Raw genomic sequence first — 23,506 nt, 5'->3', positions numbered from 1 at the left:
AATTACTTTTTTCCAACAGAACCCTTAGTTCAAATTTAGCGGTAAGAAATACATGGAACAGAAAACAAAAGTGAAAGAATAGCCACCTCTGAAGTCAATGATTCTAATAAAAAAATGTGCTCATAATCCAAATTGCAAATGATTTTTAAATAGGAATGTGGAGGAGCTGTTCATGCTTAATGGAGAAACTAAATCAATGGTAATATGTAAATGAAATGAATTTATGGAGCAATTCTTAACCTGATCAAAGCTTCAGTCCCATGACCTAGGAATATTCTATGAAATGAAAATGCTCTCAAGCTTTTAAAACTAAAAACTACTGTATTTATATGTTGGGAGGTTATAGGTAGTACCCCCCAGGATAGAACCATCTTTATTGTGGAGCAGGATTAATCAGGTAAGTTTATTACAATGACATTAATTATTCAAGGTCTCTAACAGACTTGACTTGCTCTGATTCCATAGGCTCTACATTAATTTGCTAGGGCTGCCAAAATAAATACCGCAGACTAGGTGTCTTACACAATAGAAATTTTATTTCCTCACAATCTGGAGGCTAGAAGTCCATGATTAAGGTGTCCAAGATTAGTTTCATTCTTGAGGCTACTCTTCTTGGCTTGTAGATAGCCATTTTCTCCTTTTGTCATAATATGGTCTTCCCTCTGTGTCTTCATCTCCTCTTCTTTTAAGGACACCAGTCATCCTTGGATTGGGGTCCACCCATACCCACATTTTAACTTGATTATATCTTTAAAGGCTCTTTACATTAATATGAATTTTAGGGAACTATAATTCAGTCCGTAACAGATCCTAACATACTTTGGGCTATACTATAAATTCTTATAAAGAACAAATGAAAGAACAGAATATGCTTAATTAAGGCAATACTGGTATTCTTACCTATAGGACATTGATGATTTCTCATAACAGTGATCAATGGCTATTCTGACTTAACAGTCACTGTACATTTGATCAATGTGAATCTGCCCTTGGGAGATGGGTCCCCTCTGAGCTCTTAAGCGGTTTGAATTTCGAGCTGCAGGGCCTGACTTGGTCAAAATCATCATTTATGTCATGTTTCATTTTCTAATTGAAGAATCCACTACCAATGTTCATTTGCCAGCCTCGTTTCCCTAGCACCTACCATAAACAAATGACAAACACTTACCTGCTGCCACTTTATTGGGTGGCACTCTCTCTAGCCAGTCAGGAGGAGATAGAAGTTGAGGCAGGCAAATATAGCTGTTACTGAGCTGGTGATAGCTTTAGAACCAATGAAGTTTAATTAACTGCTTAGTCTTTCATGATATTTTTGTGAAGGCCTTAAGAATTGCCGCAGTAAGGAATAGCTTATCTGGGGAAAAAGAAGGGAGAATTTATCCACAAGCTCCCTCTTGGGCCATATCTCTTTGGTCAAAGATCAGGTTGCTGGATTTAGCAAAAACAAACAAAGTCCCATGCAATATTTGTAATAGAATTACTTAAAAAATTCATTGTTTGTCTGCATTTCAAATTAACCAAGTGTCCTGTAGTTTACTTGGCAACCCTACTCTCAGAACATTAACAACTATGCATTTCCTGGCAGCTATGGGGGAAACCAGGGCTTCCCCAGATCCCAGGCATCAAAGTTAGTTTCTCCTTAAGATGGTGTGGCGACGGTGGTGATAGTGGCCAGGAGGTAAGGCAAGAGGTAGAGACAATGATGAAGGGGGTGTGTGTGGGCAGGAGGATGCAGGCACAACTGATGAATGTAGGGTGATAAGAATAGAATTTTCTCTAAAGACGAGTCAACATTCATTATCTCAGTATCTGTAGAACTATCCTGCATTAGACACTGGGAATACATTAGCTATCAGGGAGCTTCAAAACATAGCTTGACTATTTTGTTGAGCCCTGGTTTAAAGATGCTTAATGAATGCTAGTAAAATGAAATAAACTTTTTTAAAGGTATTATTTTTAAGTAATCTCTGCAACCAATGTGGGGTCAAGCTCACAATCCCAAGATCAAGAGTTGCATGTTCCACGAACTGACCAGCCAGGGGCCCCTGAAATAATTTTTAAAATACTACCTCATTAGGTGGATATTTTCCTAAATGACTATCTTTGTAAAAACAAACAAACAGGGGTGCCTGGGTGGCTCAGAGGGTTAAGCCTCTGCCTTCGGCTCAGGTCACATTGGGCTCTCTGCTCAGCAGGGAGCCTGCTTCCTCCTCCTCTCTCTCTGCCTGCCTCTCTGCCTACTTGTGATCTCTATCAAATAATAAATAAAATCTAAAAAAAAAACCAAAAAACCCCAAAAAACAAAACAAATCAAAACAAAAAACCCTCCAAAACCCCCAACCTCTTATATGTATTGCTTTCTAAATCCTTCTATAGAGAAATAGATGGTCTCCATCAAATACTGGAATTATTATTCAGTAAGAAAGAAAAATCCATTTGTAAATAACATTTCAAAAAAAAAAGTTAAAACACACTAAATAATACTTTTTATTTAGATGTTCATAAGGCATATCTATGAGAATGATATAAAAACATGGCATGTAATTTGATAGCAATATTTTGGAGATTACAGAGTTTTAGCAAATACCTATTACACAGTTATAAAGAAGACGATATTTTGCAAGCAGATACAAAATATCTAATGAAAGATCAAGGCAAGAAAATGAGTATAATCAATCAACAATGGAAAGTCAATTCTAACATGAATTGCACATTATCCTTTAAAAACTTTTAAAGGTAAGATTTACTGCAATCTAGTTCATTCAGAGTGTTCAACAGTATCACAACAAAGAACCGAAGGCCAGAATGGATAAGTTTTGACTTCATACAAAGAAACCCAAATATACAGTGGGTCAAATATAGGAAAGGGAGTTGAATAGTGAAGAAGTCAAGATCTTTCTAGTTTCTAACTGGCATTCCTTAGGGTGTGGCCTCGGTCCTCTAGGGCATTTGCCAGGCCTCCTGTTGTAGCCACAGTTCCGGCAGCAAAATGGAGGAATATGACGAAAAGCACTTGCTGCTTTTCTTTGAAGAGACTTCTAGGAAGCCACCCCTACGTCCCCCTCCAACTCACTGGCCAACACTCAGTCCCATTGGGATACCTAACTACCAGGGCAGCAGAGTAATGTGATGGGCAGCAGCTTTTAAAGAAGTAGGGTGGACACTTGGAGACAACGTCCAGTCCTCGTGCAGGCTAGATATCTGCAAAGCCATGAAAGACCTTCAAGGAAAACCTTCAGAGGATACTTCCTTGAAGATGGCAACTTGAAAATCAAACGAAAGCACCTGTTTTGGTGATTTAATTTAGTCTATCCAGCTACCGGGAGAATGTATAGTCTGCCCTAATTTTGGATGACTGCATGAAAGCCAATGGTTTGGAAAGTTTAAAAAAAATCTCAGTATGTATGCGTGTTAGGCTGAACTAAATACCGTTTTGGTATTCTATGGACAGAATCTCTGAATATTAGCACTTTATAATTTTCTTGCATTAAAAAAATTGAAGAACCCATTCATTCCTGTAAAAGCCCCTGTGCAAAGATAAGAACAACTGTGTTTCCACTAAAATCAGTACAGGTTCATTTAGAGCAATTACATATACTGAGTATTTACCAGAATTTGTTTTGCTGACTTAATGAACAATTGAGGGTAGAGAATCTCATTTTCATGACAACACATCACAAGTAGAAATCTTAACACTGAACTGAGGCATGTTATACTATGTATAGCAATGCTTTTAAGTCAGAATTCACAAAATAATTTCAACACCAAATTTTAGGCTGTTTGAATACTTACATCAAAACAGAGATTCTATAGACTGACACAGGTTCAATGTTCATAGTATTACTAAAGAAATAGTTATGAGTTACATTTTGGGAATTTTATTTAAAATATATAAGAAAACACATTTCACAAATAAACCTCTATTGGGGGGCAAAACTCTTTGTTCAGAATTTATTATGACATAGTTTAATGGTAAAAGGCAGTTAAAAAGAATTAAAATTTTATCATCTTATTTAAGAGATAAACAATACAAAAATCAGATATGATATATTCTTGAAGCCCTTTTACACAAATAAATTTCATAATTTGTAAGTATGAATATACCTTAAATTATTATTAACAAATTAATTTTGGAAGTAAAATTCCTTAGGTCAAGATTACGCTAATTTATAAGAAATTAATCAGGTAGTTTGATACTGGAGCTCACTAGTGAATCCTGTATGTAGCACAAAATAATTATCTCCAATAAATGCCTATAAATATAGTTTCTTCATACTTTAAAATATTTTAAAATTTAAATAAAAATCTCTACATGTAGACAATCTGGGCTAAATTTCCATATATGCTTTGAAAAATATATGTCAGCATGAATATAATCTTATTTAAACATGATTTTAAATATTCTTAATAAAGGAGACATATGATATCTGCACACAAAAGCTAAATAGTATGATTCAGCCCATGATGATTTTCCTCTCAGGAAAAAATTACTTAGTTTTTTTGCATAGGATTAAGACTGGGTATATTTTCTACATTCTTATAGTTTTCTCAGGGGCACTTCTCAAAGTACACATTAGGAATCAAACCCTACTATTTTAAAGTCCCCACCACTTTCTCGCAGCTAGCAAGAGCAGAATTCAGTCCTACTTCTGAGGCCAGAATAATGACAAAAAAAAAGTTATTATGAGAAATAATGACTAAGAAAAATAATCTGGTAGAAAATGGTAAAATAAGGCAATTAAAAGTCAAATAAGTGAAAGTCAATATTTCTGTACTTTTAGATAGGCTTTTAAACATTTAGAATGATAATGAATATATTATATTTATTCTAGAACTTCAAAATTATTTCATCTTTGTAGTACTAAAAAGGAGATATTATCATTTGAAACAAAAGTTACATCCTATATACATTTTCATAAATTTTGTTTTTTCACATTTTCAAAGGCCCCATTTATCTGTAGGAGTGATAATGTTATTTGTATTATTGGCTACTTAATATACACATGCAGCAATATAATTCAATAGTCATCTAACTTTTATGAATATTTCATTGTATTTTCACATTAAATGGTGAAAGCCTGGTCTTGAGAGAGTGAAACTTGAGGAACAAATACTGAAAATATGCTGTTAATTTCACTAGTGTGCTACAAGTTTATGGGTCTTTTCCTTTAAAAGTTCTCACCCAACTGAATTCCTACTATGGACTAGCAAGTAAGCGATTATCAAGAGGGAAAGAACAGAATTAAAGAAAATGGAAAGCTCAGTTAAGAAGTACAAGATACTTAAACTCACCAAGAAGAGACCACCAGAGAATCATGAGAGATTTACCAAATTGTCAAGGTGCAGCAGTAGGGAAAGAGCCAGTGGTGGGAAAGGTAGTGTCTACTAAATAAAACTCCTTCTAGGGGCACCTGGGTGGCTCAGCTGGTTAAGCGTCTGACCCTTGATCTTGGTTCAGGTCATGATCAGGTTCGTGAGATCAAGCCCAGCACTGGGACTCTGGGCATGTAGGCTGATTCTCTCTCTCCCTTTCCCTGTGGTCTACCCACCCCACAAAACTCCTTCTGTTTTGGCAGCTGCATTCAGTAGTACCTCAGTGGGTAGGTTTAGAAATGTTATAATTTCAGGATATATACTTACATAATGCATATACTTGTATCTGCACCTTTCTAGTTTAATAAGGAAAGAACAAACAGGGGGAAAATGTCGGGCATTCTAATCAAGGTTTGAACAAAATGCAATTTTAATGTGGAATGTCAGCAGTGAAAAATTTTATGAATAATTTGTATAATTGTATGTCTCTAGAGTAGATTTATAATTAACCACTTTTCTTAATATCCTTCATGCTTGCAAACTGCTCCCTAATGAATGGTTGGACAGGCAGGAGGACTTCTCAGGAAGAATAAAAGAGATGACCAACTCTACAAGGATTTTTAAAGATTCTGGAGGACCTCAGACATTCATTAAAACTGCTATGGTCCTATCTCTGCCGGAGTCCCTCACTGCGTAGGGAATAATATGGACTGCCATGGGGCTCCAGAATCACGTCCCAAGCAAGATCCTCTTGCAAGGTAAAGAACTGTAGATTATCCCAAAGCTATCATAAATTTATGACTGTATTATTTTCATAAATTTTTGGTACCCACAACACACTGTAAAGAATGTTAATGCCTTTACTGACAAAAGAGGAAGCATCCAGACTGGCATCATGATGGTAACACATGGGGACAGAGCAGAGACAATCAGCCTGGAAATGGGAGCCTCTGAAATAGGACTGCCTAGACTTGAATGCTGGCTCTGCCTCTTAACTAACTGCATGACGTTGGGCAAATTACTTTTCTATCCTTCAGTTTTCTCATATGAAAAATGAGGATAATTACCTCTGTTACAGGGTTGTTGTAAAAATTAACATGGGATAACACAAATAAAATGCTTAGAACAGTGCCTGGCATGTTAACATCCCTCAGTGAACGTCAGTAAAGTCTTACAGCAGATAGAGTGGGGACTGGCCAGCGTGCAACAACGTAGATCAGCTGACCAACAAGTATTGGTGGGTAGACTTCATTCCTTCCCTCTAACTGAAAACAACTGTAAGATTTCTAGGCTTGGTACCATATTAGAAAAATCACGTTTGGAAGCCAAATACCATGGTCTTCTCCCTAACCAACCTAATAACATGCAAATGAAACCTCTCTGTAACAAGGAATAAAATCTTTCATGAGGAACTATTACCAGTATGCATTTCACGTCTCCATTGCATTTCAAATATAATTTCAGATTCTGTTTTTTTAAATTTGTGTTTGTTCACAGGTTACACTGGTTCATACAATTAATTACATTCTTCAAAACTGATCTTATGAGAAAAATATAGGAATGTTACCATTTACCCTTACCAAGATGCTAATGTAATGTGACCCTTCTTAATGTGTGATTATGCATTTCTATTTCTTGAGCAATTAAATTAACAATTAAAACCTTAGGTAAGCTTCAGAAAAAAAAATACCCATTAAGTTATATTAAAACTTAAGATTTCTGCTGGTTTGCAAGTTTTTTCTTTTAACATTATGTTGTATCTATATTATTAATCAGAAATATCTTTGCCTGATTATGGAATACAGTTTGTTGAAATAGGAGTGTTATGGATGTGCAGAACAAAACAGACAAGCTGACAACAAAAATTCATATTGCCAAAAGATAACATCTGTGAAAATTAATTTCAAGAGACTCCTACCACTAATTTGGTTGAGATCTTACTGGACAGATTTCAGCCCACATCAACTTGACAGTGCACTTGCAAATGAACATAAAGGAATTCATAAAAACAATGGCACGAGTGGAACTGTATAATGTACCAGTGAGCACCATTTATCATCACATTACCGTAACCCTCTCTGGTGAGAGATGAGGAACTGCTCCTCCAATACCTTCTTCTAGAAATTGGCTCTTTTCCCAGCCTTTTTTAATTCTCTTAAGCTTTCGGCTTATACATGGAAGGAGTAAAATGATCTTACCCAGAATTACAATTGAGGGCAAAACAAGAGCAAGAACAAAGTTGGGTGGGGTGTAAAACCGGTAGTATTCTTCTTCAAAAGCTCGTTTCCATCCATAAATTAAAACATGGAAAGTACTAATGAGCAGAGCGACATATCCAAGGGTAGACTTGAGTAGAGAAAGAAGAAAAAGAAACAGAGAATAAGGAACAAATTATTCAAACTCATAAATTAACCTACCCAGCACCACCATATTTATAGTGTGCTAAAACTATATCTTAAATTAGTGAACTACTCTTTGTTCTCTACAGAATTAAATAATTATAATATTTCCACAGATTTCACATATATTTATTCATGTGTTTGCACATCTTGGTTTATAGAAATAAAGCCATATTGCATATAGTCTAATACCCTATTTTATTATATCAAGAATCTTTTCCTCATCATTAAATACAAAAACATGACTCAAATGCTATATAATAACTTACTGAAAGGATGTGTTATAGTTCACTTAGTCAATCCTTTTTGTTGATCATTTACTCTGTTTCCAACTTTCCTCTACCATAAGCCCTTTTCTATATTTTGGTTTATTTCTTTAAAACTTCTTTCTTCTTTTTTTTTTCTTAAGATTTTATTTATTTATTTGACAGATAGAGATCACAAGTAGGCAGAGAGGCAGGCAGAGAGAGAGAGAGAGAGGAAGAAGCAGGCTCCCTGCTGAGCAGAGAGCCCAACATGGAGCTCATTCCCAGGACCCCGGGATCACGACCTGAGCTGAAGGCAGAGGCCTTAACCAACTGAACCACCTAGGCGCCCCTAGAACTTATTTCTAAAAGGGGGATTACTGGGCTTTCCTTATGGGTACTGATGAAAACTGCAAAACTTCTTTACAAAGGTTATCCACATTTCCACCAGTTGTGGATATTTAAAAATATGTGTATGTGTGTGTATATTATATATACATACAAATATACATACATAATAAAAATTAAGTGCTAGAGAGCATTCTCCTCCCCCACATCCTTCCCCACATATATATATTAGCTGAGGGTAAACATGAAAAATCTTATACTGTTAGTATGTAATAGGAATAGCATTTCAAACATGTGGCTTTATTGACCACATTAAATGAAATTATTAAGAGTACTTTTGTTAAGCGGGTCATAGGTGAAAATCTAAAAGGTCAGCATTAAGGGCTCCCTAAATTATTACGCTTGATTGCTTACTTTGAGAAACAGTCTCTGTAATATCACATCGGTCTAATGATGTAATGTCTAACTTCACTGGGCAAGGATCGACCCTCCAGCAGACAGTTGTTCTGTTTTGCAGCCACTCATCTCAGTTTAATGATCACTTGCCCCCATCTAACACCTTTTCTCAGAGGGCCTTCTGTCTCTTTTCAAGTGTTAAACTGACAGTAGGAAAAGTGTTTTAAGGAAAAATGAATTTAGGCAGGGAGATGCCCTTAACTTGAACAAGCTCTTTAGATGACTTGAAAGAAAAAAAAAAAAGCTCAAGTAAATAGGCACACACAAAACAAAACAGAATTGAGTGTACTGTGAAATGCCAGTTCACCCACATATTTTGCTACAGATCATTTGGATACAACCAATACTGACTTTTTGATAATATAGGTGGGGTCTGGGGTTGGGTTACACATTTTACAAATATGTATATTTATTAAATAAATCTTACTGAAGGAGGTGAATATTTATTAAAGAAAAAACAAAAAAAACCAGTGCTGTTTTGAAAGACCTTTGTATATATACAACTAATACTCAAAATACATATATGAACAAGAATCATAAGGCTGGTTGCTTGTCATAATCCATTAGCCCAGTCACCTAATTTGCCACTGTTTGTGTCTGTGTGTTTACACACACATTTCTTTTACAATATTCAGACTGACCTCTCCCCACTTGAATTCAAATTAATGAGATTTTTCTAGACGGATCAAAGTGACTCAAAATATAAAGTAACTCTTTACTCATTGGTCGAGTAACAAATTGACTTTTGGCACTGAACTTTATCTAAGCTTACCTATCCCCACCTTCATTTTTTTCGAAAAAAAATTTTTTATTTAAAAAAAAAATGAACTTTAGTCATAACATAGTAGGCAGTGCTATCAAAGTCTTCTAATAGAACCCTGTACTGGCTTTTGCTTACTAAACCAGAACGGTCCTAGGCTGGCTTCTAGCAATTTTTACTCCCTGAGCTAGATGCATAAATGTAGCCCCAAAGGCACTCTTTTATAAGAAGCATATTTAAAATTAAACTGTACCTAACACTTAAATTCTATGCCGCCCAACCTCTCACCAAAAAACCCCACGTACCTGAATAAAACTGAATTCCCTCCAGTTTAAAGCATTGCTCACTGACGGGATAGAGGTGACTGCCAGGAGGGACAGTAAGCCAAGGCTCATTATGCCAAAGGAGATATACATTTCAATTCTCCAGACTTCTTCCTCGTTCCAAGAGTTTTCAATATTTGCATGAACCTAAGGAGAGCAAATGTGAATTTCCTTTATTTGGCAGAATAGTCACAGATTCAGTACAGTTTCACTCTTGGCATAATAAGAATACCTCATATATGGACATATTTAAGCTGTATTTTTTCAATTTAACAGCCTGCAATGGAGAACCTATTACCGGATGGTATTGTGCCGGGTGTGGGGAAAAGAGAAGGGAGAGTTAAATAGAAGGAGGTCTAAGAGTCCCTCTTTCCTTACATACTTGCGAGGGGGTGGGAAAATCTGCCACCTACGCTGTCCTACATCACAGTTACAGGGAGTCTGGAGTCCCAAGGCCAGGAATGCCAAGTGGTTGGTTCCAAGGTGACAAAAAGAAATAAGTACTGGCAGTTAGACTTAGTTTTGAGGTACTTTTCTAAGTTGGTTTAAACTCAGTTTGGGACGCCTGGGTGGCTCAGTTGGTTGGGCAGCTGCCTTCGGCTCAGGTCATGATCCCAGCGTCCTGGGATCGAGTCCCACATCCGGCTCCTTGCTCGGTGGGGAGCCTGCTTCTCCCTCTGCCTCTGCCTGCCATTCTGTCTGCCTGTGCTTGCTCTCTCCCCCCCACCCCTGATAAATAAATAAAATCTTTAAAAAAAAAAAAATAAACTCAGTTGAATATTTTGGGTACATCCTGGCTTTAGATCAACTTAGAATCCGGAAGAGAATTTCTAAATTACGTCTTTATCTTCCTCTCTCACTTGAACAATATTTGTATTTACTTTACCTCTTTTTTTCCTCCTTTCTTTTCCTCAGGAAGCTGAGATTTCCCTATGGATAAAGTCATACTGAATGCAAATATTTTTTCTCTTGAATTGGCTCATTGATAAATTTTTCCAACTGTCCAATTGCCTCATTCCTCTATAGTACTTTTCCAAATGTCTTTTCCTTACACAGATAATACATATATAATCAAGTCAGACTTGATAACTCCGAATGTGTGGCATTCTGTATAGAGACTGCTTTCAGAATTGTCTATTTACATGTGATGGTATAATTAGAGTATAAATCAAAGGTTGGACTCCCTGGGCTAAAGCTTTATTTATTTTTTAAAAATACTTTATTTATTTATCCTTGAGAGACAGAGAGAGAGAGGGAGGCAGAGGCAGAGGGAGAAGCAGGCTCCCCATGGAGCAGGGAACCTGATGTGGGACTTGATCCCAGAACCCTGGGATCATGACCTGAGCTGAAGGCAGATGCTTAACTGACTTAGCCACCCAAGTGTTCCTAAAGCTTTAAATATCTATTCATGCATAACAGATTCTAACTTTACACAGTTTCACTCTCTCCAGTTGTAATTAACCAAACAAATGAAATTAAAAAAAAAAAAAAAAGCTAGTTCTGAGCATTAGGCCTCCAGAACAATCATACCAACATCCTGAAAAAAGCCATAGAGCTCCTCTGTGAAAAAAGGCTCTTATTATCTTGTTTTATGTCTATACCACAATACAGAACAGCAACATACCTCAGTAGACCCAGAGCTTCCAACTTGCACCTATCTGGCCTCCCAATTCATTCATTCATCCCACAAATATACTTTGTGCGTGCCTTACTGTGTGCCAGGCATAGTTCTAGGCATTAGGTATCTATCAATGAACAAAGCAGACAAAGGCTCCTCCTCTCATGAACTTACATTCTGCTGAGAGGACGCAGACAGTAAAGACAATAAACAAGGGGAACATGTGTATTAGGAGGTGGTAAATGCTATTGAAAAAAGTGAGAGTAGAGCAGAGTAGGAGGGTCTGGGGGGGCGGGGGAGGGTGGGGTTGAGGCAGAGGCAGGTGGCAGAATTTAAAATGGTGTCCTGGCTCCGCCTCTGTGAAGAGGTGAGATCTACACGGACTCAGGACCAGTGAGGGAGCTGATGAGGCAGATATCAAAGCCTAAGGATTCAGAGAAGGTTCAGAGAAGAGGTGTTTTTAAAGACACAATAGCTTAAAGGTTATCAACTTACTAATTTTTTTTCCACATTATTTTAGGTTGAAACTGTTGAAACAGCCATAAGTACCTATATACTTGGATCAGGGTGTCTTGGTTCCTTATGAAAAGTAAAGCTCCCATTTGTTTGCGTGCAGTGTCCTCGGCTGTCCCTGGTAAATGCTATGTCAAGTAGCATCAGTGAAACCCCTTATATTACATTTGCTGAATGTGCATTACTGAGGAAAATTACCCTCCACTCCACCACCAAACACCTTGCATGAAGCTTTCTGGGAGATTTTCTTACAGATCTAAGTGTTATAAAGGTTCACATGAGGACCTGAAGCTTCACTGGAGTATTTTCCTTCCTCTTTTTGATAACAAAAGCCTTGTAAATGTACATCTCCTCATCTTGGCTTCCAATCCTGTTTTGTATTTTCAGTGGTTCTAATTTTGTCGCATATGTTTACTGAGAGCTGCCTTATCATTTCACAGAACATGGCCAAATTAAACATTGAAATACCTTTTTAATGCTAAAAGCAATCATTGCAGTCATAACATTAAAAAGAGAGAGAGAGACTGAAAAAACTTACTAACCCTTTATTTCTGTTCTTCTTCTTTAAAGGAAGATGTATAATAGCAGCTTTTATCCTAAATGATTTTGAATCGGCCACACAATTCTTAGACAAAAACACTGTATAAAGAACAATTCTTCCCTCTCCCTAAATATGCCAAAATTTCGATTACAAGTTCTGTAAAATTTGACAGTATTTTAAATCTCGCATTTTACAGATTATACTGGTAAGGAGGTTTACTAGTATCCGATGAATAACAAGCACGTTCCATACCTGCTGATAAGCCATGTTGAGAAACAAGTATCTCTCTGACCTTCTCATTGGTAAGCAGAGGCTGTAGGCAACGTGGACTGAAGCGAAGAAAAAGCTTAGTAACCCAAGCTGTTTTCTGCACTGTAGCCAGGTCTCCAACCAAGGTGGAAATTTCCTATACTTGGTGCCGTAATAAAGCTGATAAGCAGCTGCCAGGAGACCTGCCAGGTATACCAGGGACAGCAAAGTGATGGCAACTATGGGCAAGGTCTTATTCACAATCTCGATAGGAATCTTATAAAAATCACTCTGCTGGTTTCTAGCGTATGGATGAATCACATCTCTGACAAAGGAATAAAGAAAGAAAAACGTGGCTAGGCTTATGGCAACCACCACTGGCCCTCTCCAGAGAGTAAAGAGTCGCAGGGGTAAATTTTCAATCTCCCTAGCTGATGATAATGATCCCAAGTCAACAGGAATGAAATTCAGCTGACGGGCAAGTTCAATAACCTGTTGTCGAGCTTGAATGTTGTTGCTGCATATATAGACCTGTGGCAAAAACAAAAGACTCATCGTTACTGTTGTTTATAAAAATGGTGACGTTTACAAACTTCACTTCCCCTATGGAGCATGTGATGACCTTGAGTGATACAAAAAGTTAAGGAGATAAAGCATTTATTAACATGTTAATCTTTTTATTAATAGGTTAAAGCAGTGTCATAGAAATGACGAAGACCTTGCAACCTATGATGACATGAAAATAAAATGCAGAAAAATCCTGCTGGAACCTGCTGGAAAATTCCAAGTAATTTTCTCAGCCTTCCTCAGGGGAAGGAAGGAGGAGTAAAGAAAGGTTTCTAGAATGTGTGGTTCAGCAGCAGTGGCAAGGTAAGGTCCAGATGGAGTTTGGGCTGCTGGCCATCCACTGCCTGCCCCAGCTCTCACTCCCACAGGGATCAGAGTGCACTTGGCTCCCTGGGGTTCTGAGGACAATATCTAGTTCGAGGATCGCAGTGTTTGTCTCATAGAGGCATTACAAGCACTGTCCTTTATAGACATTCAGCAAGAGAGTAGATGGGCATAGACTCTGGATGGTTAAATCTACAAATAAAAATCTCTAACTTATGTCACGATGTTGTACTATTTATAAGATTTATCTTTGGCTTAAAAACCGATCCACCAAGGGTCTCTGAGAAACCATGAGTAATTTCAAGTTATTATTATATCACTTCATGAATCAGAATATGAAATTCTTTCATCTGTAAATAAGGATACTATACCTGTGTGGAGGAAAAATGGTATTATAAAGCTTGGTTAATTTAAATGTTAAAGCAACCGCCATTATCTAAGACGAAGGTATTACTTCTGTATAATGAAGTGATGGGTGAGGGTGACTTTCAAACTACCCAGACCTCTTTGATATATTATTGTAGCTGGGAATTCAACAAATAACCTGTTGAACAGAAATTCACTGCTGAAGTGAGCCACTATTACTCTCACTCAGGCCTAGAAAAATATTGCCGTTAAGTCTCTGGGTAATGTTTGGGGAAAACAATTCCTAAATATACCCCTGAAGATGTTTATATAAGGACTCTGGAATAGACCACACTGAAATATTTGCATGCTAAAACCTGCATTATGCTGACAATATAGAGCTATTTGGGTTATTAATCTTACCTAACGTTAGCCAGATGAATAACAAAGTCTATATTGTGACACAAATGTTCGTGAACTTCTAAAATGGAGTGGGAAGAATACCTATGTTCTAAAGAAATAAAGAAAAGCATTCTAAACTAATTTATTACAGCTGTGACAATGCTGAGCTTTTCTTAAATTTCTTATTAAAAAACACTGTAATAAAATTTAACTATAAATATAGCCTATAAACTATAAGATTTATTTAAATTTAAATACATTTAATTTATAAACCTAAAATTGTAAATCAAACATTAGTCACAAAGGCAGAAGGACTATGGAATACAAATGAAACTATTTCTGTAGCTCACTTTGAATTCAATTCCCTATTTTTTGTAGTTGTTAAAGAATTAAAATTACCACAATTATGGGCAAAGGATTACATTTAGGTTTCTCCCTAGTTTGTTTGGTGTGTATCCATTCCTAAACTTTGATGGATATCCAAAAGGAAAAAGGATTTAGAAATAGCCTCTGGAAAAGCTGGGAAGTATATAATCATTTACCGGTCTTCCAAATTAAAGACTTGAAAGTGAATGGTTATCATGACCTGATACTGGAGTTCATTTTCTAAGGCATTGAATCTAAGGCATGAACTGTCTTTATGAACAAAAATAATGAAAGTATTTTATCATCATGCTTACCTATAATGCATAACTACACCTTTAAAAGATTTCTAACGTGCACTATTTTGTGTGTTTACTTTTAAAAGCTCTCGTTCCATAAAGGCCTTGATGGAGCTCCCCATCTGCTTTATTTTCAAGTTGAACTACATAGAACCCATACACTAAAAAAGAAACTAAGAAATCCAATCTGCCTCCCCACACAGATTAAAATCTACACTTTAAATAAAACGAACCGCACTATTTTAAATTCCACGAGTAATCTTCATAAAATAAAAAGGCACTTCTACAGCCTTCTTCTTGGGGATCATACTAAGTAGTGTTTCAGACACAGATGGAACACTGTTACCAAATAGCTGCCAGGAAGAAGGAGGAGGGAGGAGGTGAGTTGGGGAGATAGAGAGAGATAGAAAAAAGATGTGCTTGTTATTATTTCTATTTTTGAGGAAGCCAGGGGAGATTCAACACAGTGCCTCCCATTATTCGTCAGCCAACTTTGCCCTTTCCTGAATTAGCTGGTTATGACAGGAAAGTCCAAGTAATTTTCTCAGCCTTCCACATTATTTTATCGGGGTAGAAAGGTACCTTTACAAGGTCAGGACATGAATTTTCAGGTGCTCAAACATGGTTTTCAAAAGGATAATCAGTGGAGAGTGAGAATTTCGCTTTTAAATGTATGACATTTGTGTTACTACTTAAATACAAAATACCAGATAAATACCAATAAAACTGAGGATTGAGAAGTACAAACTTCCAGTTATGAAAAAGTCAGTCATGGAAATGAAAAGTACGGCATTGGGAATGTAGGCAATAATACTGTGATCTTGTGTGGTGACAGATGGTGACTGCCCTTCTCGTGGTGAGTCCCGAGTGGTGTACAGAATTGTCGAACCATGATCTTACATAGGTATGTTTGATCTTACATAGGTATGTTTCAGGTGAAACTAATAGAACACTGTATGTCAACTCTACTTCAGTTATTTTAAAAAAAGAAATTAAAATTTAAAAAATTAAAAATAAAATACATACCTGCCGGCTGGCATCCTTGGGTCCTAACTGAAGTGCCCAAGCCGAGACAACATTAAAGCCTTTGACAATCAGGGAATCCGGGAATAATGAAGCCAAATATTCAGCATTGGATTCTGGGTATTGGTTTATCCTCATGTTATTGCTCACATCAATCAGGATTTTGCCCACAAGCAGATGTCTGAGGTCCCAAAGGGAGGTGTAATGTTCTCTATGTATAGCCACAAATATTATATTTGTTTTTGTGAGAGCATCTTCGTGATGAGTGACATCTACCACATGAGGGAAAAATTCGGAAGCAAACTTGGGATTTCTGCTTCCTATAACTACATGATAGCCACACCTAATAAGTCGAATCGTCAGCGATTTGGCAAAATCCCCACTTCCAATTACACCCACAGTGACCTTCCTTGCATCTTTGATACCATTTATGCCATTCGGCAAAAAAGTTTCGCTAAGGTTCTTAGGGCTTCCCATCATAGAGATCGATTCCATGATACAAGCACTTCCAAGATCTCCAGAGATATCCTAGGAGAGAGAAAATAAAATCCTCATCAATTACCAATGACCAATCATTCATCCTCTTCCAGACATCATAATAATACCCCTCATTTCTGGAGGTAAAATATTTTGGCAAGCTCTAAAAACTAGAGCCCAGTGAGACACAATTTGTAAGCTGAAAGAGACTGTCAGAGTAGAAAAATGAACTGTCACAAAGTTGATGTGCTAAAGTGGGGCTTCTAAAATTTTAATATACACATGAATCACCCGAGAATCTTGTTAAAATGCAGATCCTGATTCAGTAGTTCTGGAGTGAGGTCCATGATTCTCCCTTTCTAACAAGGTGATGCCAGTGCTGCTGGTCTCCTGACCTCTCTTTGAGCAGCAGAGCACAGAAGGCAAGAAACTAAAGTTTTCACCTAGAATTTTAAAAAAAATTTCTAAAAACAAACTTCTACCAAGTCAAGTGGGTCAGAAGTGGCCAGTCAGAAATGCCACTAGAGGTGGAGGGGACAGTGCTAGCGTGTGAGGGTATGTATAACAATAGAAGACACAGAGGCCACCAAAAAACTCCATTTAAAACTGGCTTGAGGGGCGCCTGGGTGGCTCAGTGGGTTAAGCCGCTGCCTTCAGCTCAGGTCATGATCTCAGGGTCCTGGGATCGAGCCCCGTATCGGGCTCTCTGCTCAGCGGGGAGCCTGCTTCCTCCTCTCTCTCTCTGCCTGCCTCTCTACCTGCTTGTGATCTCTGTCTGTCAAATAAATAAATAAAATCTTTAAAAAAAAAAAAAAAACTGGCTTGATTCATTCAGGGTGGATTCTATAAATTGTCCTAAATACCTCAATAGCTAAGGAGTGACTTTATTATTAAATGAGAATAAGATAAATTGGTTAATAAAAAATGAACCCCCTGGCATTTAAGTAATATTTTAAGAAAAACAGGCTTCAAAATATAACAAGGATTAATTAAATACCACTGACTTCTATCATTCACTCTATATTCTATATTTATTGGGAAAGACAGTTTTCCAGTGAAAAGGGTTAGCAATGTTTTTATGGTCTTACATTACACAATACTTATGAAGGCTTTTCCTTCCCCCCTTTATTTATGGGCTTCATAGAATACGATGCACTTCTGTTCCCTGAAAAAAACTGTCAAATTCTCTTTTACTTAAGTGACTAACATCTGAAATGTTGATGTTTGTAATAACTTGCTCAAGAAGACCACATCAGATGGCCATGAATCAGTGTCGTTGTTGGATCTGAACAAAAAATACTCTTCCGTTCCATTCCCGTTATACAATTTCTTTTATGCTTGCAGCAGATGTGGCTCACCACAGAGGACTTAATGGATTTTACAGGAACAGGTAGAATGCTTCAAAAAACCCGTTTTGGGGATTTTTCCCAAGAGAAATTTAAAATTTCGACTAGAGACAGAAAAACTCAACTTTTATCGTACAAATGGATCACAATGGCTCCAAAAAAACCTGTTAAACCCATCTTCAGGAAAATAATATTACCTAATACTCATATAGCACATTCTGTGTGCCAGCTGTTTGTGCTTTTTTGATAACCAACTAAATCCCACAACCACTCTATGAGATAGATGCTAATATTGTCATGCCCATTTAGAAGATGAGAAAACTGAGACACGCAAGAAATGACTAATTAATTTGTTCAAGGGGATGAGTGCGAAAGTCAGGGAGCCGGGATTAGAACCCAGGCAGTCCAGCTAAGGCACGTGTCACTTTGGTGCAGGTAAAGAATTTAAGAAAGGGGTTTTTCTTTGGGGAGATGTGGGAGGGGTGGGCTGGAACAGTGATGGTTGTGCTCGGGTAAATATATTCTCCGTCTCTGGCCGTGGTTCACTCCTCAGCATTACCTAGTGATCTTAGGGAAGGAGGAACTCAGATCCTAGGAAAGGAGAAAACACACTATTTTTTAATCTATTACACGTTTCATTTCACACTTTTCAAGACAGAAGGGGTGGTAATTATCTGCTTCCCATGCACTCAGAAAGCCAGGCAGAGGTCAGAGGCACCAGAGTAATAGAAACCATCAACATCCTCCTAGAGGTATCATGGGCTCTCTTGGGAATCAAGAGGAGTTAAAGGAACCAGAAGTCATTAAATCAATGCTCATTTTATTCAACGATCCAAGGTGAACTGGCCAACTTACCCCTCATTGTAGATGTTGCCTAAGGGGTGAGAGAGTTACCAGACTCACACACAGGAACCCAAGTGTCCCACCTATACCCCAGCTGGAACTCTGAGTAGAGATTGTGGCATCTCCCCAAAAGAAGAATTGCCCCATTGGCTTTCAAACACACAGCAAGAAGAGCACGAGGTTTGCTCACTCTGCCTGGTGCTCTGGGCGTCACAGCAGGTCCTACCCCTTGAGCAAGTGGAGAGGCAGAATTGTAGTCTCAGAGCTGCTTCCTCCCAAAGGGGAGAACGGCTTTCTAGAGCAGTGGTTCTCAACTCCAGCTGCAAACTGATGTGACTGAGGAGCTTTAAAACACAGTGATACCTAGTCACCTCCACCTGGATTTTTGTTTAAGTGGTCTGGAGTCCAGCTTGGGCATCAGGATTTTTTTTTTTTTTTTTTTTAAGATAATCGGGTGTTTTAACGTTTGAAAACAACTCTACTAAAAGATTCAGGATTCAAGCCAATACTTAGTTTGGTATTTGGAAATAACAAATGCAGCTCTTTGATCCTCAGTTATGCTCATTTTTGCACTGTCGCTTGTAATAATGAAAAATAACACTAATCAGAGAGTAACAGTTGCCACGAATGCAGGAAGCTGAGGTAAGGCCTGCCACCCCTCCTCTTCTCCTCCTCTGGCAGAAGCAGCATCAGAAGGACCACTCACTGTTTTGCAATTTCCCTTTCTCCACTTTCGGGAAAGGTCAGTACCATTCCTTAAAATGTGTCATCCCACTGCACAGGATACTTTGTTCCTATTGTTTCATAACATGCAAAATGGTCATAACATCCCAGAATGGTCCAGAGATGATATCTTATCTTTCTGTCTGACAAGGGGCTCCAGCTGTCCAGGCATCAGAGGCCCTGCTGATTGGAGGGAATGGGTTTCCAAGTGGACTGACTTGCTTTAGAATGCTGCCTACCAAACTCCCATGTGAATTTGATCACCTGAGATCTTGTTAAAATGCACATTCTGATTCTCTATGTTTGGCATAAGGCTTCAGATGCTGTGTTCCTCCCAAGCTCGCAGATGCCCCTGGTCCTACTGGTTTATGGGCCACACTCTGACTAGCAAGGCCCTAGAGTCTCTCTACCTTTTCATTGGATGCTATTCCCAGGTAATACAGACTAAAGAATTGAGAGGACTATGGGATTTATGGAAAGTTCTGTTTTTGAAGTATTGAGGAAAAAGGACAGGCTTTGGCTTCGGGAATCTCCTTGTTTTCTGTTTCCTTTGTTACATGGAAAACAAAGAGGTTTTACTTGACTCCAGCAGTCCAATACTAAAACACCTTTGTTTCCAAGTTTTAAAGCTATATAATAATAATAATGTCACGACTTTATATTTAACACTGTGACACTTCAACTTTATGAGCTTGATTTAAAAGTGTGATTTCAGTGGCACATGGGTTCCTTGAAATTTTAAGATCCCAGTTTTCTTGAATGGCCATTTGACCTGCTGTTTGCATTTAATCAAGTATACCATCAGGGTCAAAGGCTTATACTCAGCTACATGGCCTCCTAAGATTTTGTTTAGATGGGTTTCGTTGACATTCCTCTGGCTGAATGGCAGCTGTTATGCTATATAACTAGAGCCTAATTTGTTTCATATACAAACATCCAGGGCATTAATTTTTAGATGATAATAACTCTGAAAGGGACTGTCCTCAGAGATCTAGATGACATCTACAACCTGATCATTTAGAGAGGTCAAGAAACTGTAATCCCCCAGGGCCACGAGATGGGGTAAGTATATTTTTGACTTTGCAAGGCCACATCCGAACCTTTCTTCTCCTCTCCTACAGACACTCAGCTCCTTTGAGGTTTGGGGAAGCCTCATAAAACCTCCCTCTAAGCACTGCTATCATCTACTGACTTCTAGCTTACTCTTGATCACTAGTGACTTTGACATACATAGTTTTACACACATAGTGTTCCTCTCTGTGCCAGCCAAGAGTTATCCTTCTCCAGGATGTCTTCATTCAAATGGATAAGGCATTCAACCTCATGGCCTCTTGTTTCCAACAGTATTCATCAAAAACAATTCATCTCTGCTCACCCCACTCATTCACTTTCTGACATCTCCAAACACTATCTCGGAGCCTTCCAATAATCTTAGTCAAAAAGTTAGTGATGATTCAAGTTAGCAGAACAGACCTGATGCTTTGACCCACTATTTTCTCACTCTCCATCAACCTCCTCCTGATTTCTCTTTACCCACCCTAGACTCCATAGCATATGGTTATGGTCACTTGCTTAAAAAGATCAACTCTAGTTCAGGACTAAATGCTTGTGTTCCCCCACAACCTGCCACCTCAAATTCTACTAAAATCCTAACTTCCAATGGGAAAGTATTAGAAGGTGTAGACTTTGGAAGGCGATCAGATCATGAGATTAGGACCCTCTCAAATGGAATTAGTGTGCTTATAAAATAGACCTTAGAGAGCTCTTTCTATCTTTCTGCCACGTGAGAAGAGCAAGATGACAGTCTATGAACCAGGAAGTGGGTCCCCAGCAGACACGGAATCTGCCCTGTTAATAAGAATAAATATTCCTTGTTGTTGAATGTATCAAAAGATGTGAGGTCCAAAAGAGATGTACTAGGTTTATAGGTAAGATCCCTCTCTTTGCTGATCAAGACAGGGCAGTAAGTGTGTAAGTAATAGGTCAATGTCATGGTTACCGATGGAACACAGAATGAACGCCTCTCCTGATGTTCTAAGTCCTTTTTTGAAACTGCAGTCCTAATCTTTCCAACTTCTGAGGTACCTTCCTTCTCACCTTCCTTACTCATTTATGATCCTTTCTTTAAAAATGTATTTTGCTTCATCTGTGCTACGTTTTCAGTATTAAAATATAATTATGCTCGTTCACTACAAGTACATTTCCCATCTCACCAGTAAAACAAAAAGTGACTCAAATACAGCTTTTCATTTCTTTTTTGCACAGTTAGCTCAATTTATCATTGTTTATATTGTTTCAACCTTCTCCCACCCCCCCAAAAAGACTGACTAGCTAAGTGAAAGAAATGGCAAATCATTTCTAAAGAGACTGCAAGATGTCTGGGATGGATATTGTTCTTCTGTAAATAGCCTTTAAGCTTGGAAACAACAGACAGGAGAGATGCAAAGTAAAAACAAAAAACAAACAAACAAACAAACAAAAAACCAGACTCACTAAAAGAAAAAAAAAATAAACAGAGGAGATCAACACAACCAAGAAATAATAAGGGTTAAAAGGCTGTATGGGGGTGGGGCCGGGTAAGGCGGCTGGGAGGAGGTGGTTTGGAGAGAATTTTAAGGGTTCCCAGTAGTGGGGCTCTTACTAGCACTCAGTCTTAATCTTGAGAGTGGGGGAAGGGGCCGGAGTTCAAATCCTACTTCTCCCAGTTTCATCCATTACAGTGATGAGTGATAATTAACTATGGCTCAGAATAAGTTATTCCATCTAAGAAATGAACTGCCTGAGGAGTAAAAACTGACACCAATCCTTCTCTGAGGAAGGGGTGGGTAAGATAATAAACGGAAATCTCTGGACAAAATTTTCTTTATCGCTCTGCTCTATTTTAAGAGCAAGATTTTTAGGGCATAATTTTCAACAAGTTTTGGCTGAGGCTGAACACAGGGCTTAAAGATAATTTAGGACACTTCAAAGAAGAGGTCAATTACCTCCGAACACATAATGGCCTAAACACACCTGGGTCGCATAATTGGCTAATAAACAAAATGACTATTGGAAATACTTTTTCGCAAAGCCGCGCTGCATGATATTCTGGGAGATGAGCTGTGTGAACCCAAAGTGGTAGCTGGACTATCAGGAAGGCGAAGGTAACCTGCCCGTCCTTTTCCTGTGGGCACATCCGACCTGGGACGTTGTCTCTCCTGGCCTCCTTTTTCCTGGGCCCAATCTCAGGACTTTCTGGGGAGCTTGTGGAAGACCAAGAGGAGTAGAAGGAACAATCGATGAAACAGACACCTTCCCCACCCTTCCCACTCCCCACCTCCAGTGCCCGGAGATCAGTACCGAACCCGCAGAGGGCGCGGAATCCGGGAAGGACCGATGCAGCGTGTGGCGACCACTGCACCTTGACCCTCAACTCCGCCGCCGCCACCTGGTCTCGCGCTCCTACCCGACCCGCTCACCTCTGCGCCCCCCACGCCGGGCTGGGGTGAGCCTGGCGGCTCTCCGGGCGCGGCGCCGACTCCCCCAGGGGCCCGCCCGGGCACCAGGGCCTAGGGACCGCGCCTCCGACCGGCGGCTGCAGGGTGGCTGCCGCGGCGGTCGCGCTCCGGTTGCTTCCCCGCCTCCCCTAGCTGGATCCCGTATTGCTGGAGAGGAGGAGCAGGAGGAGGACGAGGGAGGCGCGCTGGAGGCCCTCCTCGCAGTGACGCGCCGCTAGGGGCTGTGCGCGGGGAGGGTGCCGAGCTCGCAGGCAGACCGCGAACGCCGACTGGAGGGCCGGGCTGGCGGAGGTGGGGAGCGGTGCGGCGCCGGGAATTCGGAGACGTCCGGGAGGACGTGGAGAGAGCCGGGGAGGACTGCGATCGCCGACCCTGGCAATCGGTGCAGCCGGCAGCTTGGCTGCTTCGCTCCAGCTTTGAGTCTCTCCTAGACTGGGAGCTGCGGAGTATCCGCCTCTTGCTTGTGCCCCCCCCCCCCCCCCAATCAGCCGACCCTCAGCCTCCGCAAGGCTCCCCCATGATTCCTTTTGAA

At 39.2% G+C, this 23,506-nt stretch overlaps 1 protein-coding gene across 2 annotated transcripts; it reads right to left on the bottom strand.

Moving 5' to 3' along the window:
* Positions 1-398: 398 nt before the first annotated feature.
* STEAP2 (STEAP2 metalloreductase) lies at positions 399-23,506 on the bottom strand. Of its 2 annotated transcripts, XM_059171055.1 has the most exons (6): positions 22,936-23,506; positions 16,092-16,616; positions 12,769-13,296; positions 9,827-9,991; positions 7,512-7,659; positions 399-1,354 (listed from the first exon to the last, which is right to left on the bottom strand). In XM_059171055.1, the coding sequence occupies exons 2-6, from the start codon at positions 16,581-16,583 to the stop codon at positions 1,302-1,304; spliced, it is 1,386 nt and encodes a 461-aa protein (XP_059027038.1). In that variant the 5' UTR covers positions 16,584-16,616; positions 22,936-23,506; the 3' UTR covers positions 399-1,301. The 2 variants fall into 2 exon arrangements, with proteins under 2 accessions (XP_059027038.1, XP_059027036.1); XM_059171053.1 differs by lacking the exon at positions 399-1,354 and having other exon boundaries at positions 2,464-7,659.

The sequence above is a fragment of the Mustela lutreola genome, chromosome 4 (assembly GCF_030435805.1).
Source record: "Mustela lutreola isolate mMusLut2 chromosome 4, mMusLut2.pri, whole genome shotgun sequence".
Classification (NCBI taxonomy): Eukaryota; Metazoa; Chordata; class Mammalia; order Carnivora; family Mustelidae; genus Mustela; species Mustela lutreola.
This window is presented reverse-complemented; position numbering and strand designations above follow the sequence as displayed.

Excerpts from the sequence above, each read along its gene's own strand:
- STEAP2 (XM_059171053.1), bottom strand. The coding sequence starts at position 16,583 with ATGGAATCGATCTCTATGATGGGAAGCCCTAAGAACCTTAGCGAAACT. Across the intron at positions 13,297-16,091 it reads CCAAGGATGCCAGCCGGCAG|GTCTATATATGCAGCAACAA; the intron begins GTATGTATTTTA and ends TTTTTGCCACAG. Across the intron at positions 9,992-12,768 it reads TCAACATGGCTTATCAGCAG|GTTCATGCAAATATTGAAAA; the intron begins GTATGGAACGTG and ends TGCTCTCCTTAG.